Source organism: Anopheles coustani, chromosome 2 (genome assembly GCF_943734705.1).
Source record: "Anopheles coustani chromosome 2, idAnoCousDA_361_x.2, whole genome shotgun sequence".
In the NCBI taxonomy this organism is placed as follows: domain Eukaryota; kingdom Metazoa; phylum Arthropoda; class Insecta; order Diptera; family Culicidae; genus Anopheles; species Anopheles coustani.
This window is the reverse complement of record NC_071289.1, coordinates 76,367,056-76,386,341: the sequence shown is the minus strand read 5'-3', so window position 1 is coordinate 76,386,341 and position 19,286 is coordinate 76,367,056. Positions and strand designations below refer to the sequence as shown.

General features: G+C 46.1%; 1 protein-coding gene across 1 annotated transcript; it reads right to left on the bottom strand.

Moving 5' to 3' along the window:
- Nucleotides 1-405: 405 nt before the first annotated feature.
- On the bottom strand, nt 406-18,751 carry LOC131265045 (cuticle protein 19.8-like). Its single transcript, XM_058267306.1, has 7 exons — nt 18,737-18,751; nt 18,526-18,612; nt 16,904-17,413; nt 6,444-6,560; nt 5,643-5,739; nt 3,512-3,727; nt 406-512 (listed from the first exon to the last, which is right to left on the bottom strand). The coding sequence occupies exons 1-7, from the start codon at nt 18,749-18,751 to the stop codon at nt 406-408; spliced, it is 1,149 nt and encodes a 382-aa protein (XP_058123289.1).
- Between the last annotated feature and the right edge of the window lie 535 nt (nt 18,752-19,286).

The window sequence follows — 19,286 nt, the reverse complement described above, 5'->3', positions numbered from 1 at the left end:
TGGTCCAGAAAGAAAATAAAATAAACGAAAACATATTTCTCGAGTGAAGGAAACATCAACATTGGAGAGTTCGGCATGGAAATCAATAACTGTACAAGGGATTTAAGGAGACAGGTAACAACATCATAATCAGTGTCATTCTTATTATTTACATGCAACAGTAATTGTCTTTCTTCTTGCTCGCTCCGTTCATCTTACGCATCTAACTTCATACAAACTAATGCTATTACGCAATACTGGTGTGAACGCGTTAACGAGAGGTGTATGATATGGTTTTGGAGCGTCGCTGAGTAGCCACCGAGGGCGATCCTCTTCCTGGGACTGTCCCGGACGCAACGAGAGCACCGTCACATCCAGCCTTACGAGCTAACGAGGCTTTACTGGCGATGGTTCCGCCGGCTTCAGTTAGTAGTAGTGGCTGTCATCGTAGTGGCCATAGTATCCGTCGTGGTAGTCACCGTAGTGCACGGCCGGGGCATGCTCCGTGTAGTGGCCAGTCTTGGCAACGTGTACTGAAAATGGGAAGAAAAATTAATCGAAATAAGTTCATCTGGAAATGATAAATGACAACGAACAAGTAGAAGAAAAAAGAGCAAAGTCACCAATCGGCCAAAGGTCAGGACAATTTGCTCCTCTGCCCTTTTGATTAAATGGATCCGGTCTGTAACTAGCCGCTATCCTACTCATACGTGAAATTATGCTTCACTGATGCGTTTTGACATTTGACGAATCGATCAGATCGCTATGTTTCACAAACCGATGCAGCTACATCGCAATAGATCGTGGCCATCAAGTGAAACTTCTCGCTCGTGATCCAAATTGAACGAACACGACCGCCGGCAACCGACGCTGCCGCTAGGATCGTGATGTCACGAACCATTTTCCTCCGGCAGAAGAGGACGCAATCGCGGGACCGACTGTCCGACAACCTGCTCAATTTTTCCCGATGTTCCACCATCGACCTGTGGACGGGCGCCATTCAAAAGCCGATTACGGTGATGCAAATGCAAAGACACGAAACCCGTAAAACAAACTCGTTTGTCACAAAGGCAAACAAAATGTCAGTGGGGATGCATTCAATCTTCGCGCCCGAGTGGACCACGATTGATGGCGACGTGCTGTTCGCTTCTGCTAGTAATTATTTTGTTATGCAAAATAACATAACTGAATTGTTTGTGTCGACAAGAAAAAATCAGCGATTATGATTGCTCTTTATGCGATTAAAATCGCGTAGATTCCCTGAGAAAGCGATGGAACGAGGGTTCGTCGCTTAAGTTTCGATAGCATCTCCGTTGAAGTCTTTTGATCGTTAAGCGCTCAGTACATGGCTCAATTTCCGTCAAATGGCATATTAATTATTTTCCGTAATCGATTCCAAAGCAGACCAGTACGGGGCAAAGGCAACCTCGTCACGTCAGCCGTTCTAAAATTGAATGCTGCAGAACGATCGTGCGATCGATCTCATTTACATCGACAAGCGGTGAAGTGACCCTTGCGGCGATCACGACACTGGACGTGCGGAAAAGCATAGAAAAGGACAGAGAGTGCTTCGTCGCATCGAGCCACCGAGGAGTGCATTATGATGGAATGTTTCGGAAAAAGGTGTACAAAGGGCAAATGATTTCCGCGCAACGGTCGAGCAATGGTGGGAGACAACTTAAAGAAACATACACACATTCTTGAGCTCATTATGTTCGTCCGGCGGTGGGTAGGTGTGTAATTAACCTTTAAACAGAACCGTCCGGCCTGTTTACATGCCGGTTACATGCAAATTAAGAAAAGGCCCCGAACGAGCCAGTGTGGACTGTGTGGTAGTGACAGTAGAACGAGCTGTTAAAGAATATAGACCTTCGGCCGTGCCACTGGCACAATGTTGCATTGTTTCCGTCGCGGCGAAGATTCGCATCTCAAGAACGGTGGTGAAAAAATGTGTGGCGGTTTTTCCTCCCCCCCCAACAAGCGGATGGGAACTAAAAAGGTTTAGAAGTGCGGTGCGTTTGTCGCCCCGACTGGCATGCACGTGACTTAGACATCGGTGTGGCGTCTCTTCACACGGTCTCTTTGGCATTGACCTGATTATTGCAAATCTATTTTCGACCGGAGCCTCCACTAACAACGTTCGTTGCGTGTCGTTTACACTTCAGGGTGCGAACGGGGTACGTACGAAAATATTCAAATTATAGAGGCTCCTGCAGGGCTTGAGCGATTGGCCTCATTTCGGCCCAGCAGCGGATGCGCTTGATGAAAGGCCAATTCGGTCGTTCGAAAGATTTACGATAGAACCAAACGACCGAGAAAGCCTTCTGAGGAGGGCTTAGTGATGAGCGTTAATACTGACTAATTGGTTTATATGGATCCTGCAGATTGATTTAATAAGGAATAGTAAAAGTGGTATATTTCTCATTGAAGTAAAAACTACCCTTGGGTGTAGTCTAGAGAAGAGTGAGAGTATCAACATCATTATTTTAATTTACCAAAACTCGATCTGGGAATTGGAGAACTGTTTTAGTCGGCCTTTAAAACAATCGAATGCAAATGGTGTAACTCGAAACGATTTTAGTTTAAAATATGATTTGTTTCGCAACCTACTCCTCTACTTTCTTTCCCCGAGAGGTAAAATATCCTGAGGTGAAAATCATTAAACAGCACCACTAGGAAGTCCGGAAGCAAATCCGTAAAAGTGAAAGGATTCGTGCCGGGCACCGATCGGGCATGAAACGGAATTATATCATTCCCCCCGAATCCTCCAAAAATCCATTCGTTGGCACAATCCCACAGGTTGACACATAATTGCCCCGTTAAACATGAAACCAGTATAACTGGCCGACAGTATCGCAAAACCCCGGCGGAAAGGGGTGGGAAGAGGTGGGAAAAAACAACTCACACCTCGCGCGGGAAAGCATCTCGTTTTTCGTGGAAGATTACCGCCAAGACGCCGAAAGTATCAGAGGGGTTTTATTTGGGAGAGTTTTGGCAACAACAGAAAAAAAACAGAGGCACACAATTATCAAATGAGATCGGTTTGTGAAAAGTTTTAACTGCCTCGTCGGAAGGTTCAATAAAGACTTCCGAACCGGTCCCAAAGTGTTCGAAGGTGATGGGAGATGTTCCGCTTACGTAAAGTGAAGCGAACGTGGATTTTCAAGTTATCAAATAAAGGACTTCGTGCGTCATCACTCTTTAAACATAACAATGGAAGCTAAAATATGATCAAGTTCACAACTGAATAACCGCTTGTTACATATCGTCAAGCCTTAGTTGGCCTAGTTTTGTCTCGGAGGAGCCGCGTTTGTAGGATGCTCCAAATAAAAGTGATCCGATGATCTTTCGATCGTCCAACAGTGAATGTCATGCAAGCGCAATGCCTTTTTCGGAATGGAACATGACCATCGAACATAAGTGTGTACCGTGCCTCTGCACCCATTATGCTCGGCATAAGTGTTTTCCGTAGGTTTTTCCGAAGTGCTCGCGCGAGTTGGTGAAGTTCAGCGCCACCACCGTATTTACTTACCGACGGGCTCGTGAGCGTAGACGACCTTCTGCAGGACCGGGGCAGGTTGCACATGATGGACGGCCTTCACCGCCGGGACGACGTGCTTGACGACGGGGGCGTGGTGGTGGACGAGCGGGGCCGTCTTCGACACTACCGCGTTGAATCCGTTGATCGGATCGGCGGTGTAGTCGACGGTGCGCACGGAACCGTCCGGCTCGACCAGAGAGTACTGGCCTGTGAAGGGGAGGGGTGGAAAGAAAAGTGCATTGCAATTAAAAGATTCAACAACAAATTAGTTTTCTTCGATCATACGCATTGCACCACTGCTCTCTGCGATTCGTTACCGAGTTTTTGATTTCCTTTTCAAAAATATCTTCATGTTTAAACCTCCTTTAAACTTGACTATTGTTAAACATTGTTATCGCTTTTCTAAATTATATCATGTTTCATCAATATGAATAACAATCTTCAATCTTTAACCAATTGTTTATAACAATGTCGATGATAAATCAACGGAAAAAGATGTAAACCGAAAAACAATTTCTTTCTGTGCTCACTAGAGTTGTGAAAATTTGATTCAGATTCATGAATCGCTGCGTTTTAAGGGATTCATAAATCTATCGTCGAGAGATTCATGAATCCTAAAGAAACACTAACTGATACTAACCTGCCTTGCCCACACCTATGAAAGGCTATGATTCATGAATCCATCGGAATGAATCTTAGGTAAAAGATTCATATGAATGAATCTCGGCAAAAGATTCATTAAGCACAACACTAGTGCTCGCCATGAAAACAATACTCGACAATGTTACGTCCCGTGGTGCGTGAAAAAATCATGATACTATCAAACAAATACCCCCTGCTTGATCGTGTACGTGATGAATCGGGAGGATAAATTCGTTAGCTTCGTTTTTTTCGATAAGATAGTCCATAGCAGCTCGCTAGGAGGCCACCACAATGAGGCGGCTAATTTAGCATACGCACGCCGCGTTTATGCTGCGCCAATCATCAGCGAAACATCGGCAACGAAAAGGGGCGGCAAATAATTTGGGCCTCCCAACGCTCCCTCTCCCCTCGGGCACGTGCCCCAAGCGATGAGCAAAAGATGCCCCCGGAGATGAGATGTGGAGAGTTTGCAAATTAATTTTCAGTATTGTGTTTCCCACCCGTTCTTCTCCTTCGGCCCGAGCCGTTTTCACGCCTCCCAACCAACCGCCGATCAAATAATGGTTATGCAATGAGGCATGTCGGTTGTTTCGCGGCTTTGCACAATTTTCTCTTGCTCTTCCCACCCGCTTTGGGTGAAATTATGGTTCATTAGCGGCTTAAATGTGTGAACCGGTCAGTGCAGCGCCGAGCGAAGATGAGTTAATTTTCGCTGCAGTTCTCGCGTTGCAGCGGAGTAAATCACCTTCGATTGACGCTGAACCGGAGCCAAACGGTCGCCATTGGTTTTTGAGAGTTGCCTCTGTTGAAGTGTTTGAGGATCGAACCTGGCAGTACTTCGAGGGAGGTATTTTCGAACGGCTTCAGGAAAAATAAGGTGCTAATCGGGTGCCTCAATCGGATGAATGGACGTGCGAATGGGTGAATGAATAAAGAGATTCACCACACCCCGTACTTTGTATTGTGTGGCTGTGTTGACGCCCTGCCCGAAAGTATGATGCTGAGGTGGTACCAATCGCTGTTGGTTTGTTGATTTAGGGGGCAGACTGTTTGCTTGAACCTGTTAAGGTGCTGTTTGCGCTTATGCTTTGCAACCTACGCCAACCAAGGTGGGCAGAAAATGGTGCAATCGTGCGAAAAACTGCAGCCACATTATGCGAAGCAGATCGGCGGCTAAATAATGTGACGGAATGTGTGAAATATGGAACTGGAACACAATGACAATGGTGTTTTTCATCAACCGTTGCAACTATTTTTCCAGGGTTAAAGGCGTTCTGCTGAACTCCGTCTTGTTTTCAGAGACACCCGGCGAGCTTGTTCCATGTCACCATGGCCACACCGATACTACAAAAGAGCATGAAAGTGTGTTGTGAATCCACAACATGCTGCCAGAGATCCGCAGGCAGATGTACTATACGGCGCTGAGATCTAGTTCTGCCATTTTGCAATTGCATCGAGGGTGACTTATGGCCGCACTTACCTTTGACGACGTCTCCGTCACGAGTTTCGTGTTGCGACTTCACGTCACCGGTGCTGTGATCGGCCACACCGTAGTTGAAAGCGTACTTGGGATGGTCCTGAAAAGTGGAGCAGACGCGGATGGATACGGATTATTCAAACAATTCTTGAGTGCATCATTCGAAAATAGTCGGTTTAAATGTCAAAACTAGATAATTCTTTTCGATACAAGAAAAGATCCTTTAAGTTATAGTAAGGAATAAGTTACAACTTGATTCATTCATCAAACGTTGATCGAACTATGAAATTCTTATAAACATTTTTGTAGTTGTGTTATTTTACAGCTTTTTACAAATTCGTATCATGACTCAGCAATTTTTCTAAGTTTTATCTTTTAAAACTTATGGTCGTTTGCTAGCAAATTAAGTCCTCAAAAGGAACGTTAGAGAAACAAGTTTGAAACAATTAATGCAGAATATTTTGAATAACCTAACTCTTTTCATGTGATCATGTTGATCAGTCTTCATTTTTCTAACACAAAATTATTACTTTCAAAGCACGTATCTCGACGTGCTTCATGATTCATAACTTTTATGTCATCTTGTACAAACAACCAACTTGTTACAACAAAATCTCCTTGTTTTTTCACACCAAACCGTCACATATCTTCCACATTTCGACACTTGCACCTTTCCATCCCCGGGGGCGTCCCATGGAGTGGAGCGATTTTTCAGAAGTTGCGACGGAGGAGCAAAAGTAAGAAGTTCTAATCGGTGTTGTTTGTCTTAACGTGACGCGTTGGAGTGCGTAGAACGATTCTCACATAGTAATCGACGGCGTAACCCGGGCGTGCCAGGGCGCAGCTTCCGAACATGGCCAACGCCAGCAGCAGAGTAGCGCAGGTGCGGGAAACCATTTTGCAAAACGTAGTTTGTGTTGGCTTTCGTGTTAACTTTTCACTAAACGAACGAACTGAACTGAAACACTTTGCTTTTCCGGATCGGTTGTTCTTCGGGATCGATGCGATGCTACTCGAGCGACGGCTATTCCTGACCTATCCTGCGCGTTGCTTGACGAGACACTGTACGGTTGTTGGCTGGTAATTTTGGTTTTATATAGTTTTGCCGTGCACTGCAACGGCGACCACAGCGGTGGCCGACCACGACGGCGATGGGCTTCAAAACCCCCTCTCTTTCACGGCTTTTCGTTAGCGTGAGCCAGCGTCACAGTCCACCATCACCACCTCCACCGCTAGCCTCGATAGCCATTGTGCCCCGGCCGATGGAATTGCGCGGGATTTCAGTCGCGCTCGACGCGAGAGGAGTGCTTTCTTGCGCGGGGAAGCTTATTCCCAGCGGCTCGGACGGCCTTTCGGTCGGTCGGTTCCGAGTTGGAGGTTATGGTCGGATCGGTGTTTGTCATCGATGGTCGATGGTTGACACATCAGTGTGTTGTTTTTTTTCCCCTTATGCCAATGGACCGCAGCAAGAATTTGGATGCGGTTAGTAATTAGCTTTAATTTCAGGGAATATAATCGTCATTCAGCTATTACGCTTTGATTTCCTAATCAAACGAGTGGCGGCGAGAAATTTGCAACGGTGTTCATAGCCAAGAGTTTCGCTAAATTAATCATCTAAATGTAAATTGTGTAAATTAGAGTTAGGGAATTGCATTTTTCATGAACCGTACGATCGTTTGGCAGCAATTATGCTAAATACATCTGTGTCGAGCTGAATTGACTGAGTTCGACATTTCTCTTCTCTGGCAGTTTCTTGAAATCTTTCAACAATGGTTCAATTTTCAAAGTGTTTTGAACTGCGTGAAATATTTTTATAAATTTATTTTACTTTTTCTACACTTTACTTTTTGAAAAACTGTGTTATTTTGAGTTGCTATCCGGTAATCCTTTATTAACAACTGGTTGAAGTTTTATAGTTTCTCTTTGCTCGGAATTATGAATTCCTCATATTTTCTGGAATATGTATTTGTTAAAACATCGTTCTTGAAGAAAGTAAAGAAACATTTCACAATTAAAATATATTTAACGGACCAGTTTTGAGATAGTTAAAGAAAATAATAATCATGATTCAGAAATGATTTCACCATGCTTGTTCAATAATTTTATCTCTCATTCTTCAACAACCCCAAGACGCAGTTGAGCTAATCTCTATAATAAGTTACACGTTTGTTCTTTGCTCTTAACGCTACTCTTTTTCCAGGCCGACCACTGTTTAATCAAGCAACCAGATTGAGTGGGCGGAGGACTGCAATCTCACGGTGGCACTGTCGACGTGCAGACGGGTTCAACACCGGTGGAGGTCGCGTCAGTCCCATAACGCGGTGTCCCATTCGGACACCGTCACCCGGGAGATGCATTAGGTCACCGCAAGGAGGTCGCTCGATCGACCCGTCGGTTACTTTTTCGGCCAAGCGTTGTCGAAATTCGCCCGTTAGATGCTCAGTGCTCTGGGTTGATTAATTGCCGGCGAATTGTGGCCACCATCAGCGGAGTCGTGACGGATCTCTTACTTCTGGCGTTTTTACATCGCGGACTCGGACCGAGTCGAGTTTGATCTCCCTGCACTGATGGGTTCGGTGGGTGATGATTTACATTGTAAGTTCAAGACCGTCACCGGACGCGCCGATGCCGCAACCGGTCGACATTCCCAACCGGATCGGATGAGAACTTCTGTCCATCTCGACCGAATCAAACACGACCTCTCGCCGACATTTGCCTAGCCGTCCGGTGAACCTCGGGTGCGACTAAATATGAAGCGGTAAGGGACCACAAGGCCACGCCGGCAATCCGGTTAGCATGCCTTTAATCTGTCTGATCTGGATTCCACACGATCGAACCATGGTTCCCTCTAAAATGCGGCATTAAAAGGGGGAAAAATGGGTCCCTCCGAGAAACAAACAAAACCACCAAAGCAGGCGTTGGTGGATTGTTTTGAAACAATCAAACAATCGCTCCCAAATTAGCGGTTGATGAAAATTGAATCCCAAGCGAAACACAGAGGTGTGTACCGGCCAACACCTTCGTTGTGGCGGGAATTTGGGCTACCGTCCGACAGCTGGGCCCCATTATTATTATTGCTACCATTCCGAGCAACCCAACAAGGGATGATATAATAACACGCCACCGATTGGTTTTGTTGTGGGCGTTGATAATGTCATCCAGGGACGGCTACTGGAACCGATTTACTCGAACCTTAGAAGCCCCACATCGAGTTTCAAGGACTTTGCTAATTTGCTTTGTCGAGCAATTGGTCTAGCAAAATAAAGTAGTTCAAACCCGAAGTGTTGCCATTTTTTAACGCTTTTTTAATTGAAGGTTTAACCCTTCGGTTCATGCAAAGAGAGATTCAAAAAGGGAGAAAACTCCCTCCACCGTTTGAAGAAACCAAAGAAGAATTGCTTGCATGTCCGTACCTATCCCGTCAAGGTACTCCGATGGCCGACACCGTGCAGGGGGAAGACAACAAAAAACAACAACACCCCATCAAAAGACAAACCTTTCTCAGCCTCCGAGTGCTGGGCTTGGTGCGAAAAATTCGCCCAAAGACGCTGGCCGAGCCGGGAAAACGGACGGCCAGACAATGGGTGACGGTGAGTAAACAAAATGGTCCTCCACGGGCACATTTTCCGCCCCGTTCACTCGCCCCATCGCGTCGTTTCGTGGGTTTACGGATTGTTTCTTTGGCGCACCGCTTCGGATTGCAATCGTGGCTAGGTTGCATGCTAATTAACACTCTCAGGAGCTGCACGTTGGGCGTTTCGGGCGGGGAGTTTTCAAGGCCCGATTCTGGGGTCGCAGCGGGTAAAAAGGTGCGGGCAGAACATGTTTTTTTTCGGACGAGTTTCCACAGAAGGCCCGGCTCCGTGGCGTGGTACAAAGGCAAAGACACCCCGGTCCGATGGGAGAGTTTCGAGCGATATAAAACCACCCCTCCCTCGGTTGGGGCGGATGCCTACAATTATCGCGTGCACACAACGACAGCTGTAAGCTTTAGAAGATTTTTCTCCCCCTCCCCTTCAGCTCCTCCCAAGGTTCTGTGAGTCGCGAGTGCCTTCGAACCGCCATTTTCTTCTGGCCGGAAACGCTCTACAATCGGCTGCGAGGAGTGGTGCCGGGTAGGAATGCATGCTTCATGGAAGGCTTTTTGTAGTTGCAGCTCGCGAGACAAACCGTTTTAACGCGCCACCGAAAAAAAGGCATACAAGACCGACACACCACTAACAATGTTCCCCTGGTATTCCGGATCCGACCAGGGACGAACTCCTGCATTCGTCGTCCCGCCAACCAAAAGCGGATGGAAACGGTTAAAGGTTATTTGCTAAGGGTAATGCGAGCAATTTGTTGCAGATCGCGAGGCGCGAATTGATTTTCTATTTCGTAGACAAGGTACAAGATCATTAGGTGACTTGAGCTAGGTTGGCGTATTTCGCAATTGGACGGTTTCGATCTGATAGAATCAGTGCAAATTTTGCTTTTTCTTTCGCTTCAATCCTTGACCGTTTGGTATAAATTCGTCAAGATTGTATTTTTCACTCAAAGTATCATCATGAAGGAAAATCAAAATTTTAAATTAAAATGGCGTCAGAATTTGTTACGACTTTATGCCTCTTATTCAAATAACATCTCTTGCTCTAAACTAGCTATCTTGCTTTATGATGTTGCTTAGTTCGATCTGCAACGAAACCGCCAGCGGCAAGGCCAAAACAATCATGTTTATAGCATGCCTGGCACCGATGCACGTTTTCGAAATGCCACCGACCGGTGGCAGCCTCAAATGTGGCTAATTTCACCCGTGGCCGAGTAATGCCTCGGATCATGATTTCATCCATTGCTCCTTCGCGATGGGCCAAACAAAGACACACCATTGTTATCAGAATGGGATTGCGGCAGAGATGCAGTTTTCCATCCCACCTCGGGGCCCGACATTGCTCATAATTTCCGCGCCATTGACAAACTCGGCCCAAGAGTGTCTCGTGGTTTGATGTTTCTTTCTTCTCGTGCCTGTTCAAAAGGGTAGCCTTTGTCGTCTCCAGCTGCTCCAAAATTCGCTCTCCGGGGCGGCGAAGTGTTGACGAAGTACTCCCATCGGTTCCAGCCCGATTTAAACCGAAGCATTCCCAGGTCGCCGAAGGGCCAAGATGCACCGATTTAGGAGTCACTTGTCGGCACGGGGTCACCGGCGCAGCAGCGCGTTGCTCAATCGGTCGGAGGTGCAGGAAATTGGTGGTTCAAATTGGACGCCGCATGGTACCAATTAAAAGGCCCTCCAATTCCACCCACAACGGCACGGTGTCTCTCCCGGGTAATAAGGGGGGACTTTTTACGACACCCTGAGTGTGACGGGGTAGGAGGAGGGGGAGGGAGGGGCGTTTTTCAGTGCCGCGCATTATGCAACGGCGGCTGCATGCAGCTTGCACGTACGACAAACATTGCTCTCGGTCCGGGTCGGAAGGCGGCGTGGCGGTGGCGATCGTAAAAAAGGACCACTTAATTTCAAGAGCATCGACGCGCGGACTGTGTCGTCCTGCTAACGCGCCGGACCCGGAGGTCGGTCGGAAAATGGTTCAACCTTCCGTCTGGCACGAAAACGGTCAACACCGCATTGGATGCTGAAGCTTGATTATTTGCTTCGACACGTGATTAAGCCGCTAACGATCACTAAACTTGGTCGTTTTTCCTTCATCTTTCAGCCAAGTTGAAGTTTTAAAAGCAGACAAAGGCCAATGGCATGTTTTATGACTTCGAATATTCAATTTTCTAACACCAAGTGGTTCTGGAGTTCGAAGGCATCGTATCGTATTAAAACAGCAAGTTTGTTTTTACCCAAATTCCTAGAGAAAGACGTCCATTTGATAAAAAATTGTAAAGGTCCGATGATTAATTCATAGTCAGCTCTATAAAATTACAATCAAATCAAACATACCAAACCATACTAATCAAGATCAATGAAAAAAGAGGTCGCAGCATACGCTGTAACGATCCAGAAAACGGGAATATTTTTGACAGTTGGTTGGAATTTTGTTTACCTTTTACGAGTAATGGGGTAAAACTGCAAATTTGGTTTGTTTCATCAACTGATCAAGCAATTGAGTAGTTCGGTATCCGATGACTTCACACATAAGAGCAGTTTCTATCACCAGTACATTTAGACTGTGATCTAGAAATCTCAATTACCTATTTATGCGAAGATCTCCCACATACTGCAAGTATGTTTGTAAACACTATTCAAACCAACTATCACAATAATGGCAGAGCAGAAAATAGCTTTGACCCAACCTTTCTTGGTACTGATGTTTTCTTTGCGTCCAAAGCCTACTGCGTCCAACTCAGCTTCTCTGTAAGAAAGACTTAATTGAATACAAGCTACAAAAGGTATGTGCGATCGAACAACAACACGCGCGAAGAGAAGCTAATTCCTTCCAATGTCATCGTATTCGCTTTCGGCCGATTATTGCTCCAGTAACATTTGCTCTTGGGTAGAAAAACGTAACATTCTTCAAGACACGATCCGCGGGATGACGGCTCCGTGCCTAAGCTGGGCCAGCTACCGTGAAGATCTACTTCACCACGCGACACTCCACTCGTGGCCACACGTAGGAATGTTCATTCGCTACGTCAAGGTGTTTTTTCCAGCTGCTAGTTTCATATTCCTCTTGCACGGCGTTTCAATTCGAGTCAAATTTGGAGCAAACAAGTCGCAAAGTTCATGAACACGTGTCTTCGGGACGGAAGAGGTGATGCTTCGGAGACTGAAGTGCTGTTACCCTTTGGGAACTTGCTGGACATGATGTGACGGACGAATGGATTTTTGCAACACTCCCAACGCGCTGGTTCATGGAGTGTCGCGGGAGCGCGCACACGCGTTACTTTTATTACAGCACATTAGTGGCGCCCGAGTAATTGCAACGGTAGATAAAAGTGGTAGGTTGCCCCCGTTTGGAAGCGGTACGAGTCCATCTGCATGCACCCATTTGGTGGGATGCATTTTTGAGGGAGATTTCACCGCCGCGAACAAGGAAGGATGACATGTGGTGAAACATTAAAACTCTAATGGTGTCAGCGCATCACCAAATAGTTGTCCGTTTGGTTTGCGTAATGCATCATACTGGGAAGAAGGGTAACATCTTTCAACGCGGACTTATGTATAAAGTTATGATTAACAGTTGCGATTAATGTGTAGGTGATAAAACCGAATGCTTTAAATGAATGAAGGGATATTTTTTACCTCGTATTTGAGTTTTAAAAAAAATTATTGGGACAAACCTTTTGGAAATTTGTATCAAACAGGAAGACGTACATTAAAACGGACAAACTTTCAACGATCACGACTCAATAAAAAAAAAATTGTAACATTTAATCCACTTGACATTCCTCAAACGCGCGTGATTTTTCTCTCACGTTCTCATTCATAATTGAACTAATAGCCACTATTTTAGTCGCTGGCGTCGATGTTAGAATTGCGTAAACTCTAGCGCTCCGCACTGCACACACAAAAGTGTGCCCATGAGAGATGTATCGACAATTCAATTAATGCCCTTCAATTGTTAATCCAACGAAGCAGAATGCATTAGCAAAAAAAAAGAAGCAAGCTGAGGAGTAGGAAAAATCTTGAAACCACGTCCCGGGTGAGCTTCAGTTCCATGCGTTGACAAACCTTACCGGTGGGTTTTCGGTTTCGGTTTGCAACCATGATAATTATGAGCTACGCAGCGGAGCGCAAAACGATGCCCGTTCACCTTGTGTCTGTATGTGCGGCTTATTCTTCGGTTGGTTTTGAAGGTTTTCAATGCCAATTAAGAGTTTTCCCGATGAAGGGTTTTTTTTCTTTTGCACATTGAATGAAGATGCTGTGCTTTTGTAAAGAAGATCAAGGTACATATTTTTATATATCTTGTTCATTCAAAATAAATTACTTACACTGCTTTACCAAAGCCTCATCGTTTTATGATCTGATTTAATGCTGTTTCAAAACCTTCTAATAATCACGTATTATGAGTGAGATTAATAGGAGATTAATTCCGCTAAATTAGGTACATATTATCGAACCTTACGGAAAATTGCACCCTCGTCTTTAATTGCCTTACCACCATCGATACTAAAACCAACTCCTCTCACATGCCCTGAAAACATGGTCACCCACTGCCCTAAAGGCCGGAGAAAAAAAATACAGATCTCCACCATCCAAACCCGAGATGCAAACGAAGATGATGAGTGGCCATAAGTGGATGACCGGCCGTCGGTCTGCGAGTGACATAAGCCACATACACAAGCCACCATCGCCAGCTGGTCGCGCGCGGGGCCCGTAATCTATTTATCGTCGGAGGGCCACCCCGTTACAATCTGCGTTCGTTCGATTGCTGCTCGTTTTGTTCGATTTGTTCCCGGTATCGGTGGGTGCTTTGCAACATCACGGTTTTCACCCATTTTCCACCTGCTTCGTTGAATGGCTTCTCGATCGTAATAGATCCATCAACCTCATTCCGGGGCACCCGTACAAGCGAGGGAAAAGCTGAAAACTCACCCGTGGACGCCGTCCGGCTCGGATGACTTTTGTTGTTGGGTCCAGTTATTATTTAATCAGCCAGCTAGACGCCGCCCCGACGGTGTCTTCCCGGCCGACGAAGATTCGCCTGACGGCTGACGAAAGATGGCAGTTGTGGTTGTGTGTGATTTTGTTTTTTCTAGCGACAACAAACATAAATCTTCCCGAAGCGGGAAATTTTGCATATCTAGCTGTGGTGAGGTGCAACAATTTGCGGTTTTTATTTCTGGTTGGCTTTGGGTGCCATATGCAAAAGTCGTTTCTTCCGAAGAGGGCCCGCTCATAATAGTCGCTTGACGAAGCTCGAGCACGATAATAAAGTCGCACTTTGCGGCCATTTCGGCAAATGAGAACGATCAATTAGGAAAGCGAAGCAAAGCCGGTTGGGTTAATAATACACGTGTTTAAGTTGCTCCCCGCCGAGTGGCCGAAGTCGAGTGGATTTTGTTAAGTTTTCACCTCGAAAGCGAGATGCCACCCGTTATGGAGAGAGGCTCGTTCACAGAAGCTTCACTTGCATAAAATGGTTTTTGGCGAGGCTCCGATTACAATCAACAACCTCCCAGTTAACAGATGCAGCACAAAACCAGCTGAAGATCAGATCGTTGTCAACTCTTGAGAAAATGCTACATAATGTACACTCGAACCCGGTGAACGTTCCTAGGTCGGAACGCGGTGAAACAAAAAGCTGCCACCTTTTTGCAAATCCGCAACCGTTTGTTTAGTAATGAGAACCGAAAGTATAAATGCAGCGATACTAGTGGCGAGATAAGCGGCGGCTAACGTGCTTTCAACTTGCGCAAAACGTTCCTCTCGACAGGTGATTAGCCTGATTTGCATTATTTGCAACGATGCCGTGCATCATGCGATTGGAGCAAAGATTGTGACAATTTTTCTCACCACAAAATAAGTATTGTAACAGAATAGTCAGAAGCAAACTTCATGGAACGAAGTAGGAAATAATAACGAGCCAAAAATGTTCCATGTACCATCCCAAGTCTTTTTAGCACACGACCTTGTCTATGTCTTCCGACATCAAATGTAGTTGTTAACGCCACAAGACAGTGAGACGAATTAGCAAATTTGCTGCAGAAGTGGTTAGTAAATGGAATGCAACTGGAATGTGCAACCCATCAGTGCCGCCAACCAGAGTTGTCAAATCGTCAAACGTCCGCTCGTTTGTCGGACTGTTCGATCAAGCGAAACGAAAGTGATGGGATAGTAACGGCTTTCAACAACCATGTTTCAACAGCCATTGTACGGTGAGTTGCGGCTTAGTTGTTAATTTGTTCTGGACGATGCAACAAAAGGTTTTGCAAACACTTTAAGGAGTAATTTAACACGAATATTATTTTAAAATGTATATCTTGAATGACAGTGGCTTTGTAGATTAATAATTAATGCGTATATTGGTTGGTATCTTCAAAATCTCGAATAAATTATTCCAAGTCGAAAATATTGGGCTTCAATACATTCCAATTTTGTACGATTTCAATTTCATTCAAAGAAAAACATTGCGCCTAGATGTAGGCAACCTACATGGCAGCTACTACATTCCGCATGACGGACGTGATCTGATTGTGAATACATTTCGATTATCATAAATAATTGTTTCAGTACTGAAATATGCTGTACTTTCGTTTTTCTCAAGTTTTAAAGTTTAACTCAAACTACTGCAGATGAGAATCTCATCGCTATTTTAGTCTGTTTTTGGTATGCAATTGCAATTCACAAAACATTGTAAATTATCTTCAACTGATCAACAACATCTTCCTTCGGTATTTAGTCCAGAGCGTTTTTGTTTGGCTGTTATCAAATCTTTTCACAATTTATTTTTCTAATTGAATCTCTACATTTATCAAATTTTTCAAATTGACTACAAGTATTAGCTATCGAACGTTGTAATTAAAACTATTTTTCATAAATATAAAAATCATCAAAAAAGCGATAGTTCGAATTTGCTAATCAAATTGAAATGAATCAAAACAATGTGAGTATTTTTTCGCACATTTGAGTTTTATTCTTCGCATTAAATTAATATCATCATCGGTATTCATCAGGTTTCTGTACAAAGTTGGCTTCCTCCCCGGGTCGCCATGCTGCGCGGGGGCAGTAGGCAAGTCGTGAGAAGAGCCGAGAAGAGAAGAGAACCGGAAGCACGCCCAGCTCGTCCGCCGTGAGTTTTTTTTTCGTTTGTTTTTGCTCGGTGTACATACTGAGTATTGCGATTATGAAATCAAGCCCCAAACGCAACCGGAAAGGGGGGAACGGAACGCGGGTGCAAAGCAAAGCGGCTATAACGTTGAAAATCGTCGAGAACAGTGGAGCACAGCGAACCGAGCGCCATCGATCGTCCCGAGTAGCAGTTCACAAAACCGTCCGTCCGTCGTTCGCGTGCCGCCCGTGATGCGTCCTTACATATATACAAGCAACTGGTTGCACCGGAGAGCGTTACCCAGGTGCTCCGAGAACTCTTCCCTCTATGGGATAGCGTTGGCCGTTGTGGGTGGATGGGGAGAATGAAGCTGCTGCTCATCGTCGCCACCGACGGCGCCAAAGAACTCGTAAGGGAGGCAAGAAAGAGCTGAAGGGGATGAAATAAATATCCGCACACGTTTGGCAGTGAGGTTTTGGGCAGGTTCCGAGGGGCAGCTAGCGGAGTTTGGATGCGGAAGAGGGCGGGATGCATTGGGATAGGATGCGTGGCTTAGTGGTAGTAGGCCAGCGGGGCGGCGGCCTTGCCGTGGTACTCGACGGTTCCGTGGGCCGGGGCGTAGGCGTGCGAGGCGTAGACCGGGGCGGCGTGGTGCGCGGCGTACACAGCCTGGGCCGGGGCGGACACGACGGTCTTCAGGACCGGGGCGGCGTGGCTGGCATAGACGGCCGGGGCGGCGTGGCTGGCGTAGACGGCCGGGGCGGCGTGGCTAGCGTAGACGGCCGGGGCGGCATGGGTGGCGTAGACGGCCGGGGCGGCGGCGTGGTGGGCAACGACGGCCGGGGCGGCATGGGCGACGACGGTCTTGGCGTGGACGGACGGGGCCGACTTGCTGACGACGGCGTTGAATCCGTTCACATCATCGGCGGTGTAGTCGACGGTGCGCACGGAACCGTCCGGCTCGACGAGGGAGTACTGGCCCTTCACGACATCTCCGTCGCGGCTCTCGACCTGCGACTTGACATCTCCGGTCAAACTATCGTGGACACCATAGTTGTAGGAGTATTTGGGGTGAGCCTAGGGAGGGAGGAAACCAGAACAGGAAGCGGGCGGTTAATAGCGTGCGTGAACACGAATCCGGTGACCTTCACCCAAGGGTGGGTGGGCCCAGCCTACATTCGGAAGGCAAGACAATCGCTTGCTACCGTTCCGGGCCGAGAGGGTGCGTCCACTGAATGGATTCACTCGTTATCACATTTTCCTTATCTTGCATTCGAGATGAGAACGGCTTCGCTTTTCGGTAGCCGATTTTTCATTCGCCTTTTTAACGATCCCATCCGCCAGGCGTGAATCGTTTCAAGAAACATCGCTTCAACAAGCAATAAAAAAAGGCCATCAAATTCGAAGCGATCGAAGCGTAACGCCGACGATACCACTAATTAAATCACGATATTACAATCCAATCAAGCCGAAATGGTTTAAAGCACACACTCTTCAATCTCCGGTCGTGAACGGGAGTGATTCGTTGGATGATCGAAAGCATTGTCAGTCACCTTCGATAGAGCACATCCATAAAATATAAAGGAAATTGACTCTGATCAGTTGAAAAACGCTATCAAGGGCAGGCGTAACGCGTTTGTAACGCAATATTGCAGTTACAGTTACGTTCACGATCATCAACATTAGGGGTTGAGAAATATTAAAACGCTGCTTGATTGTCTCAAAAGCATTCAAAATTCATTACACAAAGTTTTTAGTTCGAGAAGGGATCTAAGAATATTGTCTGAGAAGGGATCTAAGAATATTGCAATAAGAACCATGATTTTTTTTTTAAGGTAAAGGAGACGAACCCGAATTGTTGTACATAACAGAGTTTACAAATTTCATCAAGCAAATTAATTTTGCAGAAATTCGTTTATGTAAATTGAATGTATTAAATTACAATTATGCTTAAGACTTGCCAAAATCGCACAACAGACATGTATTTTCATCCAAAAGTTATTGGATCGCATGAAATTAAAACAAAATACTTAAAGTGACGAACCTCAACGAAATAGTTAAACTACAAATTTTATCCGTTCATGTGAATCATTCCTTGGCAAACCAAAAAGATCAGAATGTACTGCCACAAAATACCATTCTTGAGTAGGAAAACACAATTGAGAGCACTTTTCGTTTTGGTTACTTACGTAGTAGTCTCCATCGTGGGAGTACTCATGGGCGAGCGGGACCAGGCCAGCGGCGGCGACTCCGAGGACGGCCAGGCACACAAACGACTGCGAAAGAGTCAGATGATGAAGATTGGATTAGAACACTGCACTAGCTTTAACACTTTTCTTCCTCGAGAACCGTTCTCCGGAACGATCCTGAGCCGGTTCGCCGATCGGATGGGAAACTCACTTTGATGAAAGCCATTGTAGTAGGTTTGAGGGTTTTTTAAAACAAGCGTTTGCTTTGCTTTGCACTAGGACGAGTTCTGAACTGCGAATGATATCTGACCGATTTGTGCTGACCGCTTTTATAGTCAACTCCACCCGTGGCCGCGTACTGGCCGTGTTTGGAGCGAAGCCGGTAGCGTCTCGGGTGGATTTCGTTGTTCCTCATCTCCCTCTCGTCCGGGGGCCGCCTCGTGGCCTCCAGCATCACCGCCATGACGGTACGGCTTGCTTCATTCCGTTTCCCTTTCACTCTCAACTGGCGGTTCGCGCCGTTTCTGTTTCGTGTGTGCCTTCTGAATCGTTCGCTCCTTACGCCCGAGCGGCCAGGCAGCGGTGACGTCTCATGAGATTCTTTAGACCCGTCGCCGACTGCGGGGATGTGGAGGAAAAGAGACGCTTGGCGATCGACGCACAATACGAGCAACAGAGCCAGCGAGCGAGTGCGAGATTGATCGTGTACTAATCGTAATAGTGTCCGGCGTTAAGCTTGAGGGGTTGCAAAATGTTGGCCG